At 42.7% G+C, this 20,576-nt stretch overlaps 1 protein-coding gene, 1 long non-coding RNA gene and 2 other non-coding genes across 4 annotated transcripts; 1 reads left to right on the top strand and 3 right to left on the bottom strand.

The window, feature by feature from the left end:
- The first annotated feature begins 1,256 nt into the window (after positions 1 to 1,256).
- LOC119318790 lies at positions 1,257 to 3,174 on the top strand. The gene is made up of 4 exons (XR_005154246.1): positions 1,257 to 1,744; positions 1,817 to 1,879; positions 2,199 to 2,277; positions 2,922 to 3,174. It is a non-coding gene; the product is annotated as an uncharacterized LOC119318790 (long non-coding RNA).
- Positions 3,175 to 6,143: 2,969 nt separating this feature from the next.
- LOC119315002 lies at positions 6,144 to 20,538 on the bottom strand. The gene is made up of 8 exons (XM_037589674.1): positions 20,398 to 20,538; positions 19,186 to 19,514; positions 18,984 to 19,069; positions 18,669 to 18,815; positions 18,464 to 18,566; positions 17,509 to 17,621; positions 16,969 to 17,083; positions 6,144 to 6,556 (listed from the first exon to the last, which is right to left on the bottom strand). The coding sequence occupies exons 2-7, from the start codon at positions 19,460 to 19,462 to the stop codon at positions 16,991 to 16,993; spliced, it is 819 nt and encodes a 272-aa protein (XP_037445571.1). The 5' UTR covers positions 19,463 to 19,514; positions 20,398 to 20,538; the 3' UTR covers positions 6,144 to 6,556; positions 16,969 to 16,990.
- On the bottom strand, positions 14,231 to 14,308 carry LOC119319856. The gene has a single exon (XR_005154677.1). It is a non-coding gene; the product is annotated as a small nucleolar RNA snoR117 (small nucleolar RNA).
- Positions 15,552 to 15,629, bottom strand: LOC119319857. The gene has a single exon (XR_005154678.1). It is a non-coding gene; the product is annotated as a small nucleolar RNA snoR117 (small nucleolar RNA).
- Positions 20,539 to 20,576: the final 38 nt, after the last annotated feature.

Genomic DNA, 20,576 nt, shown 5'->3' with positions numbered 1-20,576 from the left:
AGCCAGGATTTACAGAGGGGGACTTTCACATTATTGTGTAGCTAAGGGCATAAAAATTACCTTTTCTCGGCGATCTTTCTGAATGTGAAAAGGTTAGGCCCCGTTCGGAACACGGAGGGGGTTTCTCCCGGCTCGACGATGAAGGTGGTTGCGTGTTGTTTAGCGCTAATTGGCACAATTAACCAGCCCTTTTTGAGAGCTTGAAGCTTCCAGGCATCTGATGGATGTGATGTGACTGCCATTTGCTTAATGCAGTTAGCTAGCCTCCATTTGACAGTCTGGTAAAGCAGCAATTGCCTTGCTTCAGAAGGGAGGATTAAAGCGTCGCCATCAGATTGTAAAAATGCACTTTCCCGCCCTTGATGGGATCCTTGCACCCCCAAGCCTTTCCGTAAACCTTTTACCCTTTTGCATTCTTAACAAATTCTTGCAAGAAAGGAGGCAAATGATACCTTCTCTTGCTCATCTGAGCTAGGAATCACAAAAAATGCTTAGGAAGACAAGTCTTGTTTGCAATGTCATTAGTGGAACACTAACTAACTACCACCAGTTGATTCCATTGAGCGCCCCTGTCTCTCTCTGTCTGCATTATTAAGCAGATGGAGTGCATGTAATTGCAAGGGGCGGCTGTTAAGCTACAGTGCTTTAAAGCAATATTAGAGAGAAGCCTCCAGGTGCTCACAATGCAGTGACTAAACTGGCTAACTGGTGAAGATCATACCTACCAGATTGCAATTTTGATGAGATTTAGAGTACCAACACACACAAAAAGAGAAGGTACAAACATAATGCTGGTGAAAAATGGTATGTGGGATACAGCCAGGGCCAATGCGTGTCAGTGGTGCACTGGTGGATGTTGTTTTCCATCTCTCTGATACGTCAAGGTATTTCCTAGTTTCCTAGTTTGGCAAAGCCTGGACACAGCAACAACCAGTGTCACTCAACAGAAATTCAACCGGAGAACGGCGGCTCCGCCGACCAGACATAATTTAGGTGGCTTTTTCCTCACTTAGAAGCGCCTGATAGCAGCTTGCGTCATCCTATATACTTAAGAAGTTCACCCCCACTACTTGATTTATCTCAACATGCAGCATAGACACGTCATCATCCATTCACATCTAGCCACGTCACACCTCATGCAGTCCCACTTAGGCCCACCTCCTCAGGTCTGAATAAATATATTCAATTTTTCTTCGGCTGGACTTGTGGCGGCTGTACGAAGCGATTTCTCAGCAAAGAGTTCGAATGGGCTGGGTTGGACGTTGGCAGACCGTATCCATCAGGGTTCCCCGCATGATGGTACCACTTCCTTCTGTAGCGCCTCCTCTGCGTCCTTTCTTCTACACGGCTGCTCCTCTTCCTCTTCACCTTCTCTAATGTCCATTAATGGAGACAATGCATCGATACCTTAATTTGGCTCCTCCTCTCCCCTGACCTACCATGTCTTCTCACCATTAATACCCTTCCCAACCTCCCGCCCCAGCCCTTGCACATCCACCGCTTCGCTTACCCGTGCCATCAGATCCGTCCTCTTCTCCTTGGCTACAGAATCCGTGGCCTTCTCTCCCCCGTCCTACCATCTCCATCCACTAAATCGATCACCACGCCCTGCAGCCAGCAGCACCAGCAACCGGCGGTAGCCTTGGCCTGGTTGGGAGGAAAGCTGTTGTGTAAAGGTTTTCTAAGACAACTTCACCACGATATGCTGACGAGAAGAGATACTGCCAGTCAAGAGTATATCAAGGTACACCCGAGATCCCAAAAAAATAACTTCCAAGTTGCAGATTCACTATACTGTTTTGATTTGCTCTAGCAGATTGCTACAATCATGTTACTAGATCCCTTTGAAGAAGACGATCAATGCTACCATCCACTGAAGGTAACTCCTGTACCTACATTTCTTTAGCAGGATTGCATTAGTTATTGCAGAGATTGTATTATTTGTGCATCGCTAAAGAAGACATCTAAAGAAATTACCTTGCACAGATCTTCTTTGATGGTATAACGTCCATAATCTTCTTTTTCATTCAACACACATTTTATTTGGGAACATAGTTGTATGCTGAATGTATACATCTCTGTATAATTGAAATAGCTTCCATGTATATGCATCTCCTTCTGTATTGTTCAACAATTATAGTCGGACACTGTTTCAGTTATGCCCATCATTGATACTGCGTGATGGCTGAATCTGACAGAGAGTGGTGGCTGGGTCAGCCATATACGGGTGCCGTTGTTTTGGAGCTTGAGAGGCCAGATCAAAGTCTACATAATTCAGTATGCTTCCTTATCTTCTTCTTTAGCTTAAGTTTGACAAATTCAAGCTTAAGTTGCTGAACCGAATCAGTTTGGTGTATAATCCATCTTGATATCATGCAATGTAACTAAACTTAAGAAAATGTGTTAACCTGAAATGACTTTTAATTATTGAAAACATTTTACCAGCATAAGCGTGAAATTACCTACTCCCGAGGGCACAAGTTATGTCGCCATTGTGGGAACATACCATATGATTCATGTGCCTAAATTGATATGTTGGAATATGTCACATCATTTTCTGAACTCTACTACGTAACTGTACATCTATATTTTTAGTGATCTACATTCTTATCTTATCTTCTTCTTTAGCAAGGATAGTAATCTATATTTGTGTACTTGGATGAGATAAAAAGTTATAACCTTCTCCCAGCATGCCGAGATACATTTTGGTTGTTTGCTATGTTCCAAGAGGTAGCATGTCTCGATCAAATTATTATTCGATATGTTATCTATTTACAGAGATTTTGATAGGCATACACAAATGAGGACATCTTGCTAGCCATGTCATCATACTCACGTGATAATAAGATCTTCCTTTAGTTGTGTGTTTTTTGTCATACTTTTGCTGATTTGAGTAATTTATTCCGTGGTGTGATTCTCAGGTGGTTCTCAGTACAATACATGAGTGTGCAGGTTAGTTGGTTAGCGAAGTGAAGGATTCAGGACGACCATTGATGTGTGCTCCATCTTTGTGAACTATTCTTTTGTCTCACATACTACATTTCGTATGCTTCCTTAGTTTGAAGATCAGAACAATGAAGGTTCCTTACTAAGCAATTACATTATTTGCTTTGCATTTTGTGTTTTTAAATATACATTATTAGAAGGAAAAGAGGAAATATTTCTATTTTTCTATCCGGTCGTGCATTGTTCAATTCAATCTAATCAAATTGTTTTACTTTAGTCAAGAGACCATATGGTTAACAAGTATATCCAAATTATTTATAATTCATTTGTCTAATCCATCAAATTTTTCGCACTACACTTCCCGCAGCAACGCGCGGGGTATCATCTAGTTTTCATAACAGCAGTGGCATGCACATTTATTAATTAACATCCAAATGTAGGGATGACTTCTCACCTAATCATGTAGAGTCCGAACGGGACTCCTTGCAACTGACTGCCTACTGGAACATCGCCGTTCGTCGTGGTGCGCCACCATCCACATCGGCGCTCCATCCAGCAACTAGTAATTCAGGCCATCAGAAATAAATATCACACAAAAATAGGCCATGGTTAGTTGCCGAATTAAACACACATGGTTGCTTGTGTTCTTGGCTGTTGCTACCCTCATCTTGCATTAAAATAGTTTTTTTTTCAATTGATGTGCATGTGTTGATCATAGAACCCACATAATTATATTTTTTTCTAGTGCAATAAGGTCAAGGAACTCTATGGTGAGGCTGTGCGGTTGACCAACTATAAGAAACTGAAAAAACATGTGTTGCTTCCCCTATCACCCAACCAAGAAAATGCTCCCTCCGTCCCAAAATGTAAGATGTTTTTTGATACTAGCGTAGTGTCAAAAAACGTTTGTATTATGGGACGGAGGGAGTACTATACAAGGTAGCACACAAAAATTGCACTCGATCCAAGCAGGGACTAACTCTTCTTTTGCAAAGATATTTTTGTTATCTCTGGTGAACACAAATTCTGAACCCAGGATAGCTTTGATGGACTCCTGAGGCCCCCTTTACCAAACAAAATTCAATAAATAATATATGCTCAACAATTCACGGATGCTCTCTCTCTCTCTCTCTCTCTCTCTCTCTCTCTCTCTCTTTATATTATATATATATATCTAAAAATCAGGTTCATGCAATGCATATGGTGAGAGCAAAAAGAAAAATAGAAAGCAAAGACTGGCAGGGCATCAGGATCAAGTTCATCCAATGCCACACTTACCAATATAGCTCTGCATGGAAAGAGGGCCAGTTTCACCTGACATTAAATTTAATAATGCTAAAACTAAAGTACTCCCTCGTTCGGAAATAACATGGTTGTAGTTCAAATTTGAACTCAAACCACGACACTTATTTCCGAACGGAGGGAGTAGTTCTGTTAGCAAGAACTTTCAAAAAACCAGTTCCCTTCACCCATGCACTAGAAATATAGAACTTTCAAAACCAGTTCATTCCACGGCAACAATTAGCTTCATTCAACAGAAATTCAACTGGAGAACAGCTGAGCCGCCGACCAAACTTGATTTAGGTAGCCTTTTCCTCACTTAGAAGCGTCTGATAGTTGCTTGTCAGGCATGCAACAAACAGCAGCCCACTGCATGCATATTTATTTATTAACATCCAAATATAGAGACGACTTCTCACCTAACCAAGGAGAGTTCCAATGGGACTCCTTGCCACTCACTGGACAACTAACTGCCTAGTGCCTACTGGGATTCCTTGCTTCCAGGAAGGTCGCCGTCATCGTCGTGCGCCACCATTCATATCGTCCCATCCAGCAACTAGTAATTTAGGACATCAGAAATAAATGCCAATAATTAGGCCATGTTTAATTGCCAAATTGAGCACACATGGTTGCTTGTGTGTTACCCCCATCTTGCATTAAAATGGTTTTACTATTGCTTCGCAGTGCACACGTGTTGATGGAAGAACCCACATAATTAATTTGTCAAGTGCAACTAAGTCAAGGAACCCTATGGCAAGGCTGTGAGGTTGACCAAATATGAGACACTACTAGTACTACCTCCGTCCAGGTGAATAAGTCATTCACGTAGTTCTAGGTCATCAATTTAAGGCATTAAATATGTGGTATATGTCATGAAAAATATATCACAAGATTTCTACACGGATATAGTTTCTAAATATATATTTTTTATCACGTATAATACATATTTAGATAGTTAAATTGTCGACCTAGAACTACGTGAATGACTTATTCACCGAGACGGAGGTAGTAGTAAAAAATTGTGTTGCTCCTCGCATTATTAAAAAAGTGTGTTGCTTCTCCACTCACCCAACCAAGAAAAATAGATAAGGTAGCTAAATGACGGGGAGCACACAGAAATTAAACTCAATTCAAACAAGGCCTAACATTCTTCTTTGCAAAGATATTTTTGTAACCCCTCATGAACGCAGATTTTGAACCCTGGGTTGATGGACTCCTAAGGGCCCCATTACCAAACAAAATCCAAGAAAAAAATATGCTCAACAATTCATGGATGCTCTCTGTCTCTCTCTTTAAAAATCCAGTTCATGCAATGTATATATGGTGAGAGCAAAACAATTAGAAAACAAAGACTGGAAGGGCATGATGATCAAGTTCACGCAATGCTATAGGGTCATTCACACTTAGCATAGAGCTTCGTGCGCAAAGAAGATCAGTTTCGCTTGACATCATGATATTTAATAATGCTGAAACTATAATAGTATCACTCGCAAGAACTTCCAAAAATCCAGGACATTTAAACCATACACTAGAAATTTAGAACCTTGACTGCCCTTGCACATGCTGGTTTGCTAATGATCGCCACCTTCAGGTGTTTGTTGCATTATTAACAGTTCAGCAGCAAGGCACATACTGCCATACGTGCGTGTCCTTGATTTCAGTAGCGCATCACAAGTCCCAAGGTACTAGCAATCATAGAAAAATAGAAATGGAAGAAACGATTAAAAAGATCCTCCAGTACAAGAGCAGCATGTGCAATGCAAATTATGATGGTGCAGACAGTTCAAGCAATACGACATAAATCTCTACTTCATTTTCTGAACAGGGATGCTAGGCGTACAAACTTGTGTACACCTTCAAGGATATCAATTGGTTCATCAATTTGATGCAAATAATCAACGGATGAAGCATGGCCAAGCAGAGTTGCAACATATGCACAATAGAGAACATATTTCCAACTTTAAATGTTACATTTTATTACGAACCTGGAAAAGGAAAGGAAAGAAATCTATCTAACAAAAAAAAAGTACATTCAGCACAGCATCCTAGCATTTCTGCAACCTCTCTGTTGAGAATGTGTGGGAGGCAACTCACCTTATTCTCCTATTTTGAGAGCAAACTACCCTACATGAAACAAAAAAGAAACATGAATTCTATTTGGTGGCTAGAAAGGAACGACCTGTTTTCCTTTTGAAAATATACACTTATGCGCCACATAAAGGCCCATTTTTCATTCCTCGTGATGAAAGTGTGATAATATTCATGCAACAACAGTCTTCCAAGTTATGCTGAAATAGGCTGGTTTCCCCATTTCATCATTGCCGTTTACCTGGAAAAAAATATTGGAGGTTAACTCACAAATATAATTTCAAGTATGGTATGCTTTAGCTTACATAATCTCTAGGCATTTCAGTTTTCAGTAAGTTAATTATTCTCTTGGTTTACTTAGCCATGAAACTTTGTACTATGATATACTAGATGGATAAAACTGTCACAACGGGGGAGAGGTCCACAGGTGATGAGGCGGTGTAACTGGTGCTAGTAATCTCCCCACAACTTAATCATGAGGGCAATTCAGACTTTCAAGAGATGAATTTGTGGTAAACAGGCTTGGGACAGAACTGATTCCTGAACTATCACCCCAACACATTTTTGGTAGCTTCACCAACTATGCCCATACTTAAACAGCTGTCCAGAAGATAGTGCCTTGTGTTGGATCACAGGGAAATGATATGCTCGGTCATCAGATGACATTAGATGACTTCTCTAGACACAATCATGGCACCGACCCATGACCATGACACAGTGTCACTGGAAATAGCTGCAGCTGATGAGGGGGTCAGCTGTCTCACACCTTTTGGATGTGTTCTATCAAATTCTCAATTTGATGCGTTCCCATTTGTTGGAAAGTGTTGCAGCTGATGACTCATGACTCATAACTCAGATTACCAAGCTACGCTCTCTTACATTTTTGTTCATAAAAAAGTAAAAAGTAAAGAATTTGTAGGGTCGTGAACTGCAATATGATGACATGCCTAATGTTAGGAAGACTACTCATATCAATGTTTGAGTTGCTGCCATCAGACTGTATACAAGTATTGCAGGCAATTATTTGCATCACAAAAAAAAGAGTGAATCAAGAGAACATGTACGTGATGTCTACCACTCGCAACATCGAATAACCTTCATATACACGTCATCAGATATTTCAGGTCACTGTCAGGATGGCTACTGTTAATGGTCAAGAGTTTTAAAAACGGTTAGCAAGCAAGAACTGGCACTCATAGTGTGATCATATTGCCTTGTTAGATGAAAAGTGGGGACCTTTGTTCATGTACTTGCCATTTTTCTAAGACAGAAGGTAACAGTTAGGACATAGTAACAGTAGCCTGGAGAGGACACATCGAAAGAACATTTTTACATTGTCAAACCATCTCCACACTTCAGGAGTTCGAGGATGATAACCTCACATGGTCATGCATGCATGAGGATGTACTGTTTTCAAGAAGTCTTATGCAAATAATGAGGTGAGGATGATCCACAGCAGGTCACCTCCTTACGCCTCTAATAGGTCCCTGGTATTTCCCACAGAGGGGTGATAGAAGAGACTCACCCACCACCTCCAAGAAGATCCCTTGGTGGCCTCGGAGGGAAGAAACCCCCCTTATGGCCCAAGGAGAGGTCCATCTTCCCAGGGACCCAACTTTAGTTGGCCCATGGGACAACCTCCACCGGTAGACCCTACAGTCAGAGAACCCCCACAACATACAGAGCCAAGAACAAGTCTGGCCTTGCTTTTGTCACAGCGCCAAGGGGCATCCTACTCTGTAAAGGGCCACAAGCTATTGCACGTAACTCACACTTGTACAGGAATACACGAATAAGGACACCAAGAGCAAGAGGTGCCCCTCCAAAACGTGAAGCTTGGTGCATCAACGGGAGTGTTGTGCATTCTTTTGCACCCCAACCAGCATAAATTCCAATGTCACTTTCACTCTGGTGTCCTGGTTGCCAACCTAGGAGAATAATCATTATTGATCCATTACCAGCAGTAGGCTGGAAGAATGAATTGTCTACAGAAAAGAATTTAAACTCCAATTTCATGTTGTCTCAAGCAAATACAGATATCGTATTTACTTCGAGGGAAATTGGTATAAAAAATACCAATACCTGGGATATACAAAAATCTGGAGGATGTCATTTGGGAAATCAAAGAAATTTATGGGAGGTGGAAAATAAAAAAGAAGACAAACTAATGGAGCACCAATAATTAGACCACCAAACAAACTGGTTAGAAGTTAACTGCTAAGAGGGAGATGCTTGGTTAGTGGACAAAGTAATATCTCCCCATATATTCTGTTACTTTCAGAAAGATATATGCAAGAAGTCTATGTCTATAAGCATACAAAAAGATGGAGCATATATTCTTGGCTTCAAAAGGAGGCAATGAAAATAGAAAGTTTGATTCAGGTAAGACAACTCATATGGGCAAGATTGTAATTTTGAAGTTCAAACTCCTTACTTCGCGTGACTTTGCATCGCAACTCAGTTGTCTCAATAATCAACATCAACTAATTACTTTTTCCTTTTTGTATTAAGAATAGTGACAGGAGTTCAGCTTAATCAATTAAGAGAGAATAGTAGGACCATTGGAGGTTCAGGTAGGAAACAAGATGACCAGGTATCTACAGGATGACAGTTCTGCAGACTGCAGCCTACAATTGCGGCAAAGATCTGAAACAAAATGACAAGGCAAGGCAGTCTAACTACTGGGTTAGGGTAGCTGAACTGCTGGTTGGTTTTTCTACTCTAGACCACTTGTCTGCTTGATCTTCAAGGCCTCGAGAACTCAGATGAGAAGGCTTGCAATAGCTGAAGCTTTTGAGAGGTGTTAAGTACTTCATATCTGCTCATTTTTCGATCAAGAAAACTATGTCACAAAAATGTTTGAGAAATCATACTACTGTTGGATTGATGCAAATAACCGTGTTTTCTTGTTTCTGGATCAAGTCGAGCTCATAATTCACCTTTAATATTCTCTTATGCATCTAATTCTGGGAACCAACCTTTAAAGTTGTTTGCAGTTTGCAACAGGTGGATGATCCTCAATATGTATGTGAGCCAATAGTTAGAAGATATTGCTAAAGTCCCAGGTATATTCAACCATTTGGTAGTCCCAAAATTAGCTTCTATGGTATAAGTTTCCTTCATCTTTTTACACGGAAAGAACAATGCAGAAATTTATTTTCATCAGTCGCTCATTTCCAGTGTTTGCATGCAGACAGCAACGCGGCCATGGATATGCAAAGGATTGGACCTGAATTCTTGTACTAGTATAGTAGTATGCATCCCAATTTCTTTGCTGATTCCATACTGAAATACGTTGTCAGATAATGTTTTTGCAGGACACAAGCTTAAAGCATCACTATTGATCCCTCCATTAGTTCCATACAGGAAGATTGGATTGTTGCTCTTCCATGTCCCAATAGTTTTGGATAAACAAGGTCCAAGGGATATGAGATAGGGCAATAACTTGTTCTCGACTCACCGAAGGCGCTACAGAATTTAGCGCATCTGAGACTCTAATTTGCTGCCTCGCAGTTCTTAGATTCATACTGCAGGAGGTGTCGGAGATAGGAATGCAGAGGCCATACGAAAAGATGGCGCATGCATGATAACTGATAACTATCAACCGGGCTCGCTGTCAGCAACATACAGCGCTGAAGTCGCTACAGGGATAAATGCAGCAGAAACAGAGATCAACTACGGCAATAAAACGAATGTGTGGCAAAATGAAAACCAAAACAGATAAGAAACACATCAGACCTCAGACATACATTAGCAAATGTGAATACAACAACAACAACAACAACAACAACAACAACTAAGCATTTAGTCCCAAACAAGTTGGGGTAGGCTAGAGCTGAAACCCATAAGATTTCAAAACCAACTCATGGTTTCATCAAAGATATATGCTACGGACAAATTATTCACACCCCAGGCCCCAAAGTTATATCAATACTCGGGAGGAAGCTCATGGAAGAGAAGGAAGCAAGCCAAGAAACACATCTTACAATCATTTCTGGAGAAGCTCCAGCCAAAAAGAACTGAACCTAAAATGTTATCAAAATTATACTATTGTTGCATTGATGAAAATAACCATGTTTTCTTGTTTCTGGATCAAGTTGAAAAAGAGATATCATTTCCCCTTTAGTTCTCTGATGCCTCTAATTCTGGGAACCAACAAGCAGATTATCCAAAATATGTATGTGAATCAAGAGTAGTACTGTGGTACATTGTGCTATAGACTCTAGAGGATAATAATAAGGATTAACTGGATATATACCATGGCAACTTTGGTGAATTGTAAAAATGCGATTACAGCTTTGCACTTTGGAAAAATGACATTACAATTATTCCATCCTCTATATAGAGCAGGGTGGACGAATTGTATTGGCATATCCCCAAAGTGTAAAATTGTAATGGCGTTTTCAGTTGACCAAAATTGTAGTGGCATATATCCAGTTAACCATATTAATTAAGTCAAAGGTATATTCAACCTTTTGGTAGCCCAAAAAACAGTTTCTACACCCTCCGTTCCCAAAAAAAATTGAGTTCTAGTTTGTCCTAAGTCAAAGATCTTTAAGTTTGACCAAGTCTGACAAAAAATATAACATATACAACACAAAATTAGTCTCATTACATTCATCATAAAATATATGTTCATACTATGTTTATTTGATGTTGTAGATGTCAATCTATTTTTGTATATACATGGTCAAACTTAAAGAAGTTTGACTTAGGACAAACCTAGAACTTCAATATTTTGAAACAGACGGAGTAAAGCCTAAGTTACCTTCTAAGGGTTAGACATTGAGCTATTAGGTAGTATGTACATCCAGAGTTCTTCGAGGATCGTTTTGTGCATAGTAGGATCCCATACTAGTTCCATAATAAGATACATCATCTAATAATGCTTTTGTCCGATATAAGGTTAAAGCACCTCTCTTGATTAAGATAACACTATTTATGATTGCATTAGTTAGTACAACATACTTGAATATTGGATTGTTGTTCTTCGGTGGCCCAAAGGCACCAGTGCATATGTGAATAAAAATTATTTAAAAAATTAGGGTGAATAATTTTCTTATTTAATTATTACTCCCTCCGTCCCATAATCTAAGACGTTTTTTTGACTCTAGTGTAGTGTCAAAAAACGTCTTACATTATGGGATGGAGGGAGTACTGTTATAAAGAAAAGGCCTTGTAAGCAGGAATGTCCCTAAAAAGGGGGACCCAAATGAAACAATTTTTCATATATTTGGGTAAAAGAAGGTAAAAGCATGGGACAAACTCGGCGTGCACGACCTTGGCCGTACCAGCCTCGCGCTCCGCACCCGCTGGTTGTGGTTCAGCCATACGGACAGCACCAGAGCATGGGCCGGCCTCGACCTGCAGTTCACCGCCGAGGAGCGTGCCTTCTTCTTCGCATCTACCACCATGCAACTCGGGAACGGCACGGAGGCCCTGTTCTAGGAAGATCGATGGATTGGCGGGCGTTCTGTTTGCGAGATCGTGCCGCTCCTCTACGCCTGCATTCCCAAGCGTCGCCGCAAGCTCAGGACCGTTGCAAATGGACTCCAGGCCAACCAATGGGCACGGTACATACACGGCACGATTGGCATACACGAGATCGAACAATACCTACAGATCTGGCAGGCCATCAACGCCACGACCCTCTCCGACGAGCCAGACCGCCTCATCTGGAAGTGGAACACAAGCGGTGTCTACTCCGCCAAATCGGCCTACCTCGCCACCTTCAATAGTTCCATGGGCTGCGACGCATGGAAACTCACCTGGAAGAACTGGCACCCCTGCGCGTCCGTTTCTTCCACTAGCTCGCCCACCTGGACCGGTGCTGGACAGCCGACAACCTCGCCAGCCGCGGCCTGCAGCACCCCGCACGATGCCTCCTCTGCGACCAGGCCCCCGAGTCCATGCACCACCTCACCCTCGCCTGCCCATTCGCCAGGCAGACCTGGCACGACTTCCTGCACTGGCTCAGACTCCCCTGCACCCCGTCAGACCGAGAGATCTCCCTCAATGATTGGTGGCGCACGGCGCAACATGACACCCCAATGCCCATGCGCAAGGGCCTCGCCTCCGTGACCCTCCTCGTCCCATGGATGATATGGAAGCACCGCAACGATTGCGTCTTCAACAGAGGTCAACCCTCAACGTCCGACCTGCTCACGAAGATCAAAGATGAGGCCGCCCTCTAGGCCAAAGTCGGCGCCCTAGGGCTTCATGCCATCTTGCCGCAAACCTGGGACGTGCACTGATATGCCCCCAGACACTGTAATTCTCTCCTAGGAGGATTGTAACCGAGACTTCCCTCCTTTCCAAAGCAATGAAATGCAAGCCCTTCTTGCGTTTTCCCGATAAAAAAAGCATGGGACAGAGGGATGTGTAGACCGTAATGGCGCACACATGAAAACTTGTTCAAAAATCGCTCTCCGCGACGTGGGAGTTTAGCATGTCAAAGACTCTAATTTGTTGCCTCGAAGTCATACTGAAGAAGGTGTACGGGATAGGGATGCACAGGCCGTGCGAGAAGCCGGATCATGCATGATAACTATCGCCAGGGTCATTCTCGGCAACCTATATCACCGAAGTCACTATTGAGTTTAGCACATCAGAGACTCTAGTTTGTTGCCTTCCTTCCATTTTTAAATCAAAGATATAAATGGACTACGGCGATGGAAGATAAAGATCAAAAGCAAAATCAGATGGGAAAGAAACACAAGGCGCCTCAGAGATACATTAGCAAACATGGTTCATTAGAGATGTCCCCAAAGATAAATGGTTTGATGCCCGAGGGATGAAAGATAAAAGGTTTCCGTGCTCCAGGCATTTTTGGAGAAGCTCCAGCCAAAAGTGAGCCTGCATGTCTGGGATATACTATCGGAAGAAAAATGTCTGTGATACATCATATTAAGTTGGTAAAGAGATAATATTTCACCTTCAATATTCTCTGCCTCTTATTCTGGTTACCACCAGCTCAGGCTTATGATAAGATATTATCAAGTCCCATAAAATTTAAACATTTGGCTGATGCAGCAGTGGGAAGGATGAACCAGGTGGTTTCTGGACGCCTGACCATCTTTATGTTTTTATGGTTATCATCCCATGATACACCACTAACTAGATATAGCTTGGCCAAAAGACAATTGGTGGCTGCTCTCAAACGAAAATTGTCGTCCATGCAGGCCCCCAGGAGTCCAGATGCAACTTCAGTTTCTCATGTGCTTTACTGGCCACCACAGATTTTATGATCGGAACTACTACACGGACGATACTCTGCATGATTTTTGGACGACATACTCATGCATGGTTGGATCCGTTGCATCATCCAACAATCGGCTAAACAATGTCGTCCCTGTAACAACGCTCTTTTATGAAGAGCCTGTCTGTAGTCACACTGGTTTCGTTTATGTGTAAGCATTTTTTATCTGAAAAATGTTTCCTTCATCATCTTGTTCATTCACTGATTGTCAATGCTTCCCAGGTTCTTTGCAGCAAGGATCGTTAGTAGATCGCATACTGATAACAATCGTCAGAGAGTGTTGTTCTTGTATATCTTAAAAAATCTGGTATCATAAAACATGAGAACCGATCTGAATTAAAAGTGTGGGAAAAAGAGTTCGAGTACGTCATACGCGAGACAGGACATGAAAACCCGTTCCCAGCTCGCTCTTGGCAACGTACAGCACCGAAGTCGCTACAGAGTTTAGCGCATGCCGTACGGGAAGACTGCGCAAGCTTGATAACTATCCCCGGGGTTGCTCTGGGCAACATACAGCACCGAAGTTGCTACAGAGTTAAGCGCATCAGAGACTCTAATTTGTTGCCTTTCCATGGGCGCGCGACAGCACAAAAACAGAGATCGATAGGTAAAAATTCAAGATCGAAACCAAAACCAGACGAGAAAGAACAAGGAGGGGGGCCTCAGAGATACATTAGCAAATGTGGATCATCAGAGATGTCAGATGGTACGGACAAATTGTTGACATCACAGGCCCCCAAAATGGTAGATTGTGAGGCAACTATGAAAGAAGCAAACTCGTGATTGATAGCGTTGTTTCGTGGGTGGCTAAGCTCCAGCAGTCTCTGGAGTAGCCCCAGCCTTAGAATGTTTGTACATATCGTGATGAAAAATGTGATATTTCACCTTCCATATTCTCTGATGCCTCTAATTCGGGGAAAAGGCAGTTCAAGCTGTTTCCTTTTTGCTACAGGCATTTGATCCTCAGCATGTACAGTGTACATGATATGATATAGAAAGAGGTGGTTTCTCATAGTAAACTGCTACCATGTATAACCAATAGTTGCCTGCTCTCTAATGAAACTTGCTTGTCAAACTAGTTTGGCAAGCTTTGGCTTGCATTGTTTCTACTACTACTAGAACTACTAGATTGCCTCATGGACGAAAGGACTCTGCCCACTCCAGCGCACATTAAACTGAAGAAAACCAGAACATTCAACCATTCTGGCACAGATTCTAATTCGGTTGCATTTCAGTTTGATGATGTGCTGCTGCCTGCAATAGATTTTCCAGGCTGCTGATGTTGTGGTATTTGAACTGTATCAAGGGTCTGTAATGAACTTAACACTGCTTTCGTTTGAATTGAAGTCCCCTTAATCTTTTCCTTTTTGAAGATAATGCAAACATTTGTGTTGGTCCACTCATTTTCATTGTTGCCATGCGGTCCTGGAGTTAACCCTATGTCTTCATATTGGACTGATTCCAAACACAAGCACAAAAAGGGCAAGTAAACAGGGAAAGCACAACAAAAAAAATCAAAGAATCCATAGCCAACAATTTTTCTGTTTTTGTGGTTAAAAAAGCAAAGCTAAAAAGTGTGGAACAAAGGGATGCGCGAGCCGGACGTGAGCCGCCGAACGCATGATACCACGTTCCAAAATCGCTCTCGGCAAAGTATAGCACCGAAGTCGCTACAGAAGCGCATCAGAGACTCTAATTTGTTTGCCTCGGAAGTTCTAACAAGAATCATTCATTCGTACGAACGTCGGGAGATGTGGGGGACAGGGATGCGCACGCCGTACGAGAAGACGGCGCACGCATGATAACTATCGCCGGGGTCGCTCTGGGCAACGTACAGCACCGAAGTCGCTATGGGGTTTAGCGCATCAGAGACTCTAATTTGTTGCCTTTCCCATGGCTGAGCGACAGCAAAAACAGAGATCGATAGGTAAAAAAATTCAAATCGAAACCAAAACCAGATGGGGAAGAACCAGAAGGGGGACCTCAGAGATACATTAGCAAATGTGGATCATCAGAGATGTCAGATGGTACGGACAAATTGTTCACATCACAGGCCCCCAAAACAAAGAAAGATCGAATATTTGATCGAAACGCGAGGGGAAACTCGGGGAAGAAGAAACGAGGCGGCGGCGAGCGAGGAAACACATCTTGCGGCCTCGCCCCGTCGCGGCGGCGGCTTGTGGTGCTGGAAGGGGAGGGCATGTGGCGGGTTATATAGTGGTGCCCTTTAACCCTAGTTTCTTGCGGAACCAGAGAGCCGGGCTGGCGTTATCAAAGCCCAATAGGCCGCACGCACGAGCCACTGGGCCCATTTTAGGTGTAAACTCCTAAGGGGAGAGGCCCAGAAAATGGGCCCAGCTTCCTTCCGCGTACCGCCGAGATGGCGTTACGGGAGCCCCATACGCCGCCCACACGCGAGCTACTGGGCCCTTTGTCATCAGCCGAGTTTAGTTGTAATACGGACACAAAAATAATGCCTGGCTAGTACACAGCACATGGTACAGCTAGGAGTACCGCTCAAACCAAAAAAAAAAAGGGGGGGTAGGAGTGGTCTTTGCTAGAGCATCTCATTTCTTGGACGCCCGATGCAGCTGGGCAAAACCACATGGTAGCAGTACAAAACAGTGAAAACCTTAGATATCACTCGTTGGTCAAGCACGAAAGACCAACAAGAACAACAGAATGCCCACGCGTGACGGCAATAGATCACTTTAGAACCGACCTGAACATGATCACTTAAAGCATGTACTGACCCTTCTTCTAAATTGAAGAAATGGTGGGCCGGGGAGACGGTGACATGTCTCGCCTGTGATGGCTGTGCTGGCCGGCCTCCAGCACAGCAATGGTGCAGCAGAATTTTCCTTCGCCCATGGAGCTTTGCAGCAGCGGCCGGGCAAAATAGGGGCGATGACAGGCGCCAATCGAAAAAGTGAGCGCGAGGAATAAACCGAGGGGATACCAGAAAGATCTAGAGAGAGGGATCAGAACCTTAGGGACAAAAGAAAAAGGAGAGATGGATGGATGGGATCCATGCATAGAGTGGCGTTGCCATTTGATTGGAGGAATCACCCAGCTCAGCCCAAATGAAATTACACGACGACGCAGCACAGAGCGACCAGAGCACAGGATTTCCGGAAGCCTTGCGGTCTGGAAGGGATATGGAAACCCGGTACTAGCTGCTTACGAAATGATAGAGAAAAGGGGGCATTTTTGGCGTGATAATGGAATGGCCATTATGAAATTTGAACCGTGGAAGGGGATGTTTCTTGCAGTTTTTTGTACGAGCCGTTACATATACTTCTACAAGCTGTAGAGAGTGATTTCTAGACAAGTAGAGAGTGCACCCATAACAACTAAGAGAATGCTGTAAATCAACAGCAACTTAAACTGCCAACCTGATGCTATATGCGGCTATGCTCAATAGAGTCCCAGCGTCCTCAGCTCCGTGACATGGCTAGGATCAAGGTCTGCCACTGGATCAGCTCCTTCAAGATCCTCTACGATATACTCCTGCCATAAGAAGAACATCACAGTATGAGCAAATCTTTTAGCATAAGTTTATCGTGAGAAAGAGAAGGTGCTACAAATTTAAAAGTTGTAATACTGAGAAGCTATTGTTTGCCAGGATAAGGAAAAAAAACAAAGGCACGTGTAACTAACAAGAAACACCCAAAAAAATCATCTCACAGGGACTTCATGCTCTAGTATAGCCCACTGGGATCATGCAAGATACAGAACCAATTGGGACACTCTATGTTGAAACTGGCATTCAGATTTTCCCAACATATCAGACTGTTGGTCACTAGAGTACTTGGTGGCACAACTAATAATTCATTAATCAGTTACAGAAACAGTTTATTAATCAGAAAATGCACTTCTTGGGATGGAGATCAATCAACAAACTTGATGTTTCTGTTTTTCTTTCTGTAACAAACCTTGGTTAACTCTTGCTTTGCAAGAACATGGTAGTGCCGTTCGGTGATCCTCTGTCCACATATTATAGCTATGAAGAATCCATATAGCAAACCAACCAAAATAACAGCCAGTACTGCAGTTTGAGAAAATATTATAAACATTTAGGAAAAAAATCTGAGCAAGTGCTTCAGACACGGCACAGATGATGCTAATACTTGTACAATCACAAATGCTATGCTAAATGCCGACAGCAGATAGACAAATGTCATTACATTCTCATCTAGCCTGTATTGTCTTTACAATTTACATATGCCCACCAATTTACAAGCATGAGTTATTGTAGCTCCCATTGAGCGTGTAGACTTATCTCTATCAGACATGATTGTCTACAATTTGAGTAGTTTAGACGATCATCTGAACTATGAAAAGAAATCCATATGACAGGTATTTCCATGCTTGCCCAAAGTACAAACCACGCTTAGATAACCATGCCTCATCCTATATGAAATGTACTCCCTCTGTAAATTTGTATAAGACGTTTTAGGTCACTAGTTTACTGACCTAAAATGTCTTATAAAAGTTTACAGAGGGAGTACTATGTATGTTTTGTTTGAACTCAAAGGACCAAAGGTGTTGCTGGGACCATAAATTACACAATGATGATCTATATCCTCATAGATACAGAAATACATATCAGGCAAGCATAAGACCATTTGAACACCATATATCTTAATACTGGCCACAAAATTAAAAATGGAAGATGCAAATAATGAGTGGCTTATTTTAAAGAAGTAGCCAAACCATATTGAGAGCACTGAATAGGAAGAAATCCAGTACTAATAAATGGCATAAGTTATCTAGTTCTCATTCGACATGTTAGGTAAATGGCAATTCAAGAAATTTCTTGAATCATAGACAAAGATATTTTGTAACATGTGCAAGGATAGTAGACATCACTATGAAAATTGAACTTACTTGCCAATGCATAAAAAGCATAAGGATGCTGTTCATAGCCAAACATTTCTTGCAGCTCATCTCCATAAAATCTGTATACCAGCATACCCAATAAAACAACAACCTATCAGGCAAAAAGAAAATAAATCAACTTGGTAACAAAACAATCAACTGTGTAAGAAAATTAGTTCATGGCACTAGACTATGCAAGGTGTGAACATCTTACCAGTTGTACAATGAAAAAGATCAATGTGTGATCTCTAGCAACCAGAAGTTGAAACTTGAGCCTTAACCACCATCGATCTGGAGGAACATTTGCACGAAGTAAGAATGCTGCCCGACACTCAGTGCAATGTGAAAATGCAAAACCTTCCTGGGTGATGTGTAACAAAGAAACTAGGTCAGAATGAGAATAATGTAACGATAATGAGTGTTAGCATGTCAGGTGGTTTGGGTGGATTTCAGGATGATTGAGCACTTGAGCGTCAACTCTACACTCTACAAGTGCAATGTAAATGATAAAATGCTCGTGAATCAATACCTTTGTTGATCTCCAGTTATCAAGACAGGACCTATGGACATACTTTTGTGTGCCCTTGCAATTGCATGGCGCAATTAAGTCATCACCTGCTTGCAGCAGAAATGCGACATGGTAAACAGTGATTTAATATAAAATATAACAAGGTATATAAAAGATATAAGAAAAGGGTATTTCAGGTCATAGTGTAGTGTGGACTGTGGACCTTCATTATCAAGGCAAATCCGGCATTGTGGAAAGTCTTGAATGACAAGATGGGTATCTTCATCCGCATCGATATTGTGGTTTTCATCCTCAACAATCAATGGCTTGATTTCACATGAGCCCAGATACTCGGTGGAGCTTCCTGCGGTGTCAGATTGCGAAAATATCTCCTGCGAATCTGACGTTGCTTCCTGGTCACAAAGGGGCACCAGCTGTGTCCCTTCGTCATCTCGGGTGCCATGTGAAGCCAACTGCATTATGAACAATACCCAAATCATGCCTGGATATCACTGAGGAAACATGTTGCCGGTCATATGATAAAAGCAAGTCCTGCAGGATAATGAAGTACCAGTCAACTATAAATAATAAGCATGATTTTGAAAGAAAGGGTGGAACAAATTAATAGCTAGATATAATAACATAGTAACACGACGTAAAAACAAAAGGCCATTTAGGGTAAATTCCATGAAATTTTGAAGTATGGATACTGGTAAGTGGTAACCTCCTCTTTGGTTGACAATGAAGAACATGCTATTGGGCATGTTATCAGACCACATGCTATTTTTAAATATTTTCTTAGCAAATGTTTTTAACAGTTTACATTTTTACACGAACTAGAAATTGGTTCATAATGGAATCCTGTACACTGAAACATGGAATGATTGATGTCCTCTGCTGGGTTTCTCTGCTTGGGACTGTTCCATTAGCATCCTTAATGACCATATAGAGTGCAAAATCAGTTATGGTCCCAAGTTGGGGGGACTGTACATTATTGGCTTTAGGTACCAGTCCCAACAAATCCAGCGCACGAAACCTGGGAGCATCAATTGAGAATTCAAAACAAGCAACAGCCGGCAACTGTGAATCAACGACTACAAGGGCTGACGCAACCCCCCTCCGAGTGACCCAGTAAAAAGCAAGGAACGAAGCCAAAAGGCAGGAAACGAATCCAATCCCAGCAGCGCGTCGCCGCGGCGGATTCCCCGCGGCTCCACAGCGATTCTCGGGCCTTCCCTAATCACCACCAAGTGGTACACGGTAAACGACGGCGACGGCGACCACGAGGGGCTGCGCTGGGCGACGGCGCGGCGCGCATTCGGTGCCGCTGACCGACCTCGGTCGTCGCCTCGACGGGCTCCCGTGGAAACGAATCCGCGATCCTCCCATGTACGTAGCACGGGGGTGTAAATATGCAGGGCGGGCCACGGCTTACCGGTGCAACCCCGCGGCAATGGGGGCTGGGGCGCGGCGGCGGGATCTGAGGGGGAGTGGCCGGAGCGCGTCTACTCCGGCGGCCTTCTGGAAGGACGGAGACTGACCGGAGGGGGAGAGGGGTGGGGCCGCCGTGGGAAAAGAGGTGGTTGGTTTGGTTCATTCGGTGCCTCGTTGGTC

This window comes from Triticum dicoccoides, chromosome 6A (assembly GCF_002162155.2).
Source record: "Triticum dicoccoides isolate Atlit2015 ecotype Zavitan chromosome 6A, WEW_v2.0, whole genome shotgun sequence".
Classification (NCBI taxonomy): Eukaryota; Viridiplantae; Streptophyta; class Magnoliopsida; order Poales; family Poaceae; genus Triticum; species Triticum dicoccoides.
Note: the sequence above shows the minus strand (reverse complement) of the source record. Positions and strands in the feature narration are given on the sequence as shown.

Excerpts from the sequence above, each read along its gene's own strand:
- LOC119315002 (XM_037589674.1), bottom strand. The coding sequence starts at position 19,462 with ATGATTTGGGTATTGTTCATAATGCAGTTGGCTTCACATGGCACCCGA. Across the intron at positions 18,816-18,983 it reads ATAACTGGAGATCAACAAAG|GAAGGTTTTGCATTTTCACA; the intron begins GTATTGATTCAC and ends CACATCACCCAG. Across the intron at positions 18,567-18,668 it reads TCTTTTTCATTGTACAACTG|GTTGTTGTTTTATTGGGTAT; the intron begins GTAAGATGTTCA and ends TTTGCCTGATAG.